The following is a 7,770-nucleotide window of genomic DNA, read 5'->3' as shown; positions in this document are numbered from 1 at the left end:
TAGGGAAATATGAGAGCCACACCCGTGTTCACACAGGTGAGAAGCCCTTTGAGTGTGATATTTGTCACCAGCGCTATTCGACCAAGTCTAACCTAACTGTTCACAGAAAGAAGCACAGTAATGAAACAGAATTTCATAAGAAGGAGCACAAGTGCCCTTACTGTAATAAACTTCACGCAAGCAAGAAGACTTTAGCCAAGCATGTTAAGAGGCAAGTATTATCTTGCTTCTGTAATGGACTTTATTTTGCATTCTAATTTAAATTTGGAAAAAGCTAAAATATCTTTTGGAGTACTTGTCTCCGTTCCTTCCACTGCTTAAAATTTTACAGAGATTACAAATTAATGAAGAGGGCAAACTTTAGTTTTTCATATTTGATTCATACTATAGACATAGTTTGTTGATATTAAAACAAGAATATAGTCTATACTATAGAAGTGTAAGAAACAGCGTTTTTTGAATCTATAAATAATAAATTTTAAAAAGAAACAGCATTTTAGTTATCTTGTTTTTTGTGTTGGATTTCAACAAGTATGTCTTCAGAAATATATGATTTTAGAATTTTAGGAAATTTATTTTACATGTTAACTTTTTTAATGTGTAAAAACTTGTGAGACAGAGGATATTTAGTACAGTATTATATATATTTAACTGAAAAATGAATTTTGCTGAAATTTTATCTCAAAATCAGTTGAATTTCCTTGAAGATTATTTGTTAATAGGCTAGGTTTCTGAATGCATTAAAAAGATGATTAGATATTTGACTATTTCTATATATACTTAGGTTTACATATAAATTTGTTAAAAAGTTAATATACCTGTATTCTTTTTTTTGGGAAAGGTTTTTGTTACAGGGCGCGTGTGCTCGCCAGGCAGACAGAGAGAGATGGAGAGACAGAAAGCGAGAAATCAGCACCCCAAGAGGGATGGCCATGCCGCAATCCCTTCTCCTCCATTCTCCTCTCGGGATCTTGGGCACGCACGCACACGCGCCTGGCATGAGTTTTAAGCCACCGAGTCTGGGACGCGAACCACGGTCGACTACGTGGGAGTCCAGCGACATAGCCATTATGCTAACTGCTGGTCCCCAGTATACCTGTATTCTTAAAGAGTTCACATGTGCGTGTGTCTTTATGAAATAAGTCAGTATCTGAATCTTGTAAACTTGTTGTCAGCGAATTTATATGGAATATTGACTCAATATCTTTTTCTAATATTTTTTCTTTTCTTCTGTTAGATTTCATCCTGAAAATGCACAAGAATTTATTTCCATTAAAAAGACTAAAAGTGAAAGTTGGAAATGTGATGTAAGAATTTTTAATTTGTATTATAAATCCAAAATAAATGTAATGTTGCCTTTGGGGAAAGTAAGGTAATTAGATTTTATAGCAATTTTATATCACCTTTAGAATCTTTTATATAAAGTTATCTTAGTATTTTCTATAAATTAAGTCTGGCATGTGTTAGTTTTTAGATGGTAGACCCAAAAAGTAAAAATACTAGTTTTTTCATTTTAATCACTGTGTTTTGTTTTTACTTATGGTTGTGTATGTAAACTACATTACTGTTTTACAGAGTATAAAGTGTTAGAATTTCTTCTCCATTTCTGGTTTCCTTTTTCTATATGACAAGCCATCTTAAAACTAAGTGGCCTTAACATTTTGTATGTTCCCCCCATACATGGGTCGTGAATCTAAGTTTAGGGCAAGGATTTGCTAAGTAAGTCTTCTGTTCCATATGATTTTAAGTTAAGTCACTCAGTTGTTTTCAGCCAGTGGATGATCTGGTCAAGAACCACTGCCAAAAGGGCTCACTCACATGACTGGTAGCTTAATGTTGGGCTAATGTCTGGGATTTCAACCAAGACTGTTGACTTGGGTCTTCTATGCTTCTCCACTTTGGTCTTTTCATGGTGCTGCTTGAGCTTCCTCGTAGCATGGCATCTAGGTTCCAAAAGTAATTATGTGTCCAAGAAGCCTAGGTAAAAGCTACAATACTTTTTATGACCTAGCCTCAGAAGTCCCAAAATGTCACTTATACCATATTTTGTCTGTCAAACAAGTCAATATAGTGAGGGAATATTTAAGGGGAGATGAAATAGACTCCATTTTCAGCATGAGGAGTAGCAAATAATTTCTTGGTATCCTATTCTACTACATACAATACCATAGGTATGTTCTCAGTATTTAGGTGAATATTGTTAAAAGGAGTTGCCAGTTGTCATTTTTGCCTTTTTCCCCCCCTTCAAATGAGAAGTCACTCCCTAAGGGGATAACCTTGCTGAAATCCTTTTTTTTTCCATTTTTCTCTGGGGATTTTGTGCACACATACACACCCCGTCTGTTTTTTAAGCTTCCAGCCTGGGACTTGAGCCATGTAGTGAGCTGTATGGGATCCACTCATCCTAACCACCATGTCACCAACTGTCCCCATTTTTCCTGTCTTTTAAGTATTCAATTTATATAGACAGCAGAACTCTCATTGTTTATCTGAACTCAGCTTCTAGAAATTAAAGTTTACACATAGGATGAAACTTTACTAAGTTTTATCATCACCTATAAAATTATGATAATTTTATCTATGACATAAAATTATTGTGATAATTAAATTAAGTCCATGAATAATTTAGCATTATGACTGGTAAAAAGCTCATGCTGTATTATTGATGTTATTGTTATAGTAGCCTCCCCCATTTTTAAAAATCTGATATATATATAAAATTTCTTTAAAAGTTTTCTCTTTCTTCTGACTGCTTCAAGAGAGGTTTTGAAATTTTTCTGTGTTTTAAAATTCATATTCTTAATAAAATATATGGCAATAAACAATAATAAGTCCTGTTATCCTTGACATATAGTTTAAAATATATATTTCATGGATTTGGGGCCAACAGATGGCATAGCAGTTGTCACTGGACTTGAACATGGCTGACTGTGGTTCAAGTCCTGGACCCAGTGGCTTGAAACTCACTCTTTGCATGTGTGTGCACGTGTCCAAGATCCCAGGAGGAGAACTGAGGAGAAGGGATTGTGGCATGGCCATCCTCCTTGGAGGGTGATTTCTCTTTTTCCCTCTCACTGTCTATGTCTCTTGTCTCTTTCCAGTGAGTGCACAGAACCTAAGGCAAGCCAAAAAAAAAAAAAAATGACTTAAAAATCCTGACTAGAATTAAGATAGTATTCCTTAACCCTCTTATAAATGTGAAGAATTGAAATTCAGGTACCTTTAGTACTAATTTAAAATAATTTCATACTATAATTCTTGCAGGGCATATTTTTTCCCTGCACAATTAGAATATTATTATACTTTTGGCAAGTCTTCTGCTTAGAGAAATTTCTCTTTCCTTAAATTTATGAATTTTTTTTCTCATTATGAGCTTTATACTTTGATTTTTAATCCAAGATTTTTTACATTTTTATATAATTTTTATTTAGATTTGTAAGAAATCTTTTACTCGAAGACCACATTTAGAAGAGCATATGATCCTACATTCTCAAGATAAACCTTTTAAGTGTACCTATTGTGAAGAACACTTCAAATCACGGTTTGCACGGTTAAAACATCAAGAAAAGTTTCATCTGGGTAAGCAAGTTTGTGTTACAGTTAATGAACCTACACTGACAGATCACAATCACCCATAGCCCATGGTTTACAGTAGGATCCACTCTGGTGTATATCCTGTGGCTTTGGACACCATCTGTAATGGCATGTGTCCATTATTACAGTATCATAGAGGAGCTTTGCTGCCTTAGAAATTCCCTGTTTTCTCCCATTCGTCTCTTTGCCACACTATCCCCTGCAACCACTGAGCTTTATACTGTCTGTATTTTGCCTTCTCCAGAATATCATGTAATTGAAGCTTATAGTTTGTTCTCTTTCCAGGTTGGCTTCTTCCGCTTAGTAATAGGTATTTTATTAAGGCTCCTTTATATCTTTTTGTACCTTGATACCTTATTTCTTGTAGTGCTGATTAATATTAATATTCCCTTGTTTGGATGTACCATAGTTTACTAACCCATTTACTTACTCAGAGATCTTGGTTGCTTTCAAGTCTTGACTGTTATAGGTAAAATCGTTATAAATATCTATGTACATGTTTTTCTGAGGGCAGAAGTTTTCATTCCTTTGGGTAAATAACCTAGCACAGAGGTTGAGTAGGTTAATAAAAGTGCATTTAGTCCCAACTAGGAGTAATGACAAATGGTTGGACTGTTAGGTACATTATGTGATGTACTCATGTACTGAAAAGTCACACTGTACCTTCACATATCTGTATAATTCTTATATGTTAATTTAAACAAATAAATAAGTATATTTAGTGTGTAAGAAGCCACCAAACTGTTTTCCAAAGTGGCTATACCATTTTGCATTCCTACTAATAATGAATGAGAATTCTTGTCACCTCATGTCCTTGCCAGCATTTGCTATTGTCAGTGTTGAGAATTTTGGCCATTGTAATAGGTGTGTAGTGATATCTAATTGTTACAGTTTACATTTCTCTGATGACATGTTGTGGAGCATCTTTTCGTATGCTTATTCGTCATCTGTATATCTTTTTTAGTATGGTGTCTGTTATGTCTTTGGCCCAGTTTTTAATAAAATTGTTTACTTTCTTATTGAGTTGTGATAGTTCTTTGTATATTTAAGATCTTGGTCTCTTATTGGATATTTCTTTTAAAGTATGTCTTCCCAATCTGTGATGTATCTTTTTATAAACAGTGCCTGTTGCAGTGGAAATTTTTAGTTTTAATGAAGTTAAGCTAATCAACTCTTTCATAAATTATACCTTTCATGTCATTTCTAAAAAGTCATTGCCAAACCCAAGGTCATCTAATTTTTTGCCTGTGTCATCTTCTAGAACTTTCGTAGTTTTCACATTTTACATTTAGGTCTGTGATCTCTATTGAGTTGTTTTAGTGAAGGGTGTATGGTCTGCGTCAATTTCTTTCATTACTTGTGGGTACCCAGTTTTTCTAGCATCATATGTTGAAAAGGGTATCTGTGCTTCATTGCCTTTATTTCTGTGTCAAAGATCAGTTGACCTATATTTATATGGCTCTGTTTCTGGGTTCACTTTTCTGTTTTATTGTCTGTTTATTGATTCTTTCACTAATACCACACTGCCTTGATTGCCGTAATTTTGTACTAAGTCTTGAAGTCATGTAGTGATAGTCATCTGACCTTGTTTTTCTTCTTTATTGTGTTGACTATTCTGAAATTTTGTCTTTCCATATAAACTTTCAGAATCAGTTTGTCATACCCATAGCATAACTTGCTGGAATATTGTTTGAGATTGTGTTGAACTTATAGATCAAATTGGAAGTACTGGTATCTTGATAATGTTAAGTCTTCCTATCTGTGAACATAGATTATCTTTCATTTATTTAGTACTTTGGTGTTTTTCATCAGAGTTTCGTAGTTTTCCTCATTCAGATTTATGTGTACTTTGTTAGATATATACCTAAATATTTCATTTGGGGGGGTCGATGAACCCCCACACAGGCTATTGGTAAATTTTGTGTATTGGCTTAGGCAAAGGAAGTCATAAATTGGGAGGAATACTATATATGCTGCATCTCCTGGAGGTGAGTAAATATGTTTATTTATTTATTTACTGTTTAGTGGCACATTTGTCAGTAGGCATAAACTGCATTTATTTACAGTTGTTTATTGGATAGATTTATAAGTGCTTGAAATGAGGTATTTTTGTTGTGAAAAAACTCATTTTTTCAGAGAATGTAATAAACTTAGTATATTGGAATTCAGTATTTGATGAATTTTCTCCCAAACTCTGTGGCCATCCTAGAGACCTCTGGTCTAGATGGTAATATAGTTTGGTAAATTTATAACCGCTTATCCCAGTTATGAATTATTGTCATCTCAGATAAGTATCTTCCCCTGTCCTAGTAAATGCATCAATGCATTTATTATGAACTTTGGCAAAAGTATGTACTTATATTTATGACATTTATAGATGACTTCATAAACCAGAAATAAAAGTGTTTAAAAAGAAAAAACAAAACACTACATTGTTATAAGTAGATCAAAACAAATTTAATTTAAAAATAGTTAAGAATAAATACATAAAAATTTATGGAAAAGCATATATTGTAAACCAGAAAATAAAAATGTAAAAAAAACTGCATTATTATACAGTAGGTCAAAACAAATTTAATTTAAAATTAAGAATAAATAAAAGAGAAATTTACAGAAATGATCTGAATTTTTGTTCTTGGATTTTATACAATCTAAACTCCTCCTTTTACAGGTGGACTTACGAGTAGAGGCTTTTTAGGCACGGTGTGAATCAGTAATGTGATGTGACTGACAAAAACCATAGTAGTTTTATTTACTTTTTAGTTTTTGCTGTTTTGTTATAAGGGTGTGTGTGCTTGCTGGAGAGAGACAGAGATAGAGAGAGGTGGGGGGGGGGAAGTGAGGAATCACCCCCCCAGAGGGTGTGGTCATGATGCAATCCCTTCTCCTGTATTCGTCTCTCTGGATTTTGGGCATACACACACACACGCACATGCACACACACGTGGCATGATTTTTTTTTTCTTTTTTTTTTTGGAGAGGTTTTTGCTATAGGACGCGTGTGCTCGCCAGACAGACAGAGAGAGACAGAGAGATAGAAAGCGAGAAATCACCCCCCAGAGAGGATGGCCACGCTGTAATCCCTTCTCCTCCATTCTCCTCTCGGGATCTTGGGCATGCACGCACACGCGCCCGGCGTGAGTTTAAGCCACCGGGTCCGGGACTCAAACTGCGGTCGACTACGTGGGAGTCCAGCGACATAGCCTTTACGCTAACTTCTGGTCCCACGCCTGGCATGATTTTGAAGACGCCAGGTCTGGTTTTGAACTGTGAAGCCGACCATGCAGGGTCCAGCCACTTTTCCCTCCAGGCTGCCTGCTGGTCCCCAATGTAGTTTTACACTGCATTAATAAAAATATTTTTTTCACAATTAGGAAGTAATAGTGTGAACTGACTTTAAATTGATCTGGAAAATTACATTTATTTCTGGATACCTATTTCAGATGGATATCGACATATGTATTTTAGAGATAGGTAATTTTGGTGATAGAGTCTTAAAATCATGTCATGTGAAAACTTTTGCTAGACCTTGAAATATTTTGTCTGAGAAAGGGAGACAGCACAACTGTCTTTGGATCCTTTCAAGGCTTTGTCATGCCTGCTAATAGATTACTTGTCTTTTCTGCTTAACTCTATCCAAATTGCCACTACTAGGTGTTCTTTTGTAGGAGTCCATCTCAGCATTCCTAAGAAGCCATCATATGGAAAGTTTTCTTAGTTACCCAAACTGTCATTGGATATCTGTTTGCGATTGCTTGTTGTACGAGAGAAATTTCTTTAGACTTTTAGTTCCAGAAAATATAGTTTCTATTGGAGAATTGGTGGGCTTCTCGCTTTTTGAAATGAAAACTATAAGTAATTTTTTTTTTGTCTCACTTGTATATGAATCGTAGCAAAATGTGGTCAGTTCTATGACTAATGTATTTGTTTATTTGTTTCTACCTCGTTTTTCCTGATATTCTCTTCAACATTTATTAAATTTATCACTTAGTAGATAAACATTCTAAGAATATTGGATACAAGTGCTAATGTGCAGGTTTGTCTCAGTATACCTTTTCTAAGGTGTTAGAGCTTATAAACTAACTTATCTTGCTCGAGAGTTGTTTTCAGTCAGTGAAAGCATTTAGGTATACAAGCATGTGTTAAACTGATCAGCTATCACATTTATTAAAGAGG

General features: G+C 34.7%; 1 protein-coding gene across 1 annotated transcript in view; it reads left to right on the top strand.

Moving 5' to 3' along the window:
- Positions 1-7,770, top strand: part of ZBTB41 (zinc finger and BTB domain containing 41) — a 60,766-nt gene that overhangs the window by 9,628 nt on the left and 43,368 nt on the right. The window contains exons 3-5 of the mRNA XM_006155430.3: positions 4-211; positions 1,238-1,307; positions 3,432-3,579. Coding sequence (XP_006155492.1) covers positions 4-211; positions 1,238-1,307; positions 3,432-3,579 — 426 coding nt within the window. The remainder of the gene's footprint in view (positions 1-3; positions 212-1,237; positions 1,308-3,431; positions 3,580-7,770) is intronic.

Source organism: Tupaia chinensis, unplaced genomic scaffold, assembly GCF_000334495.1.
Source record: "Tupaia chinensis unplaced genomic scaffold, TupChi_1.0 Scaffold000453_1, whole genome shotgun sequence".
NCBI lineage: Eukaryota > Metazoa > Chordata > Mammalia > Scandentia > Tupaiidae > Tupaia > Tupaia belangeri.
The sequence above is the reverse complement of the archived record's forward strand: the minus strand, read 5'-3'. Positions and strand labels throughout refer to the sequence as shown.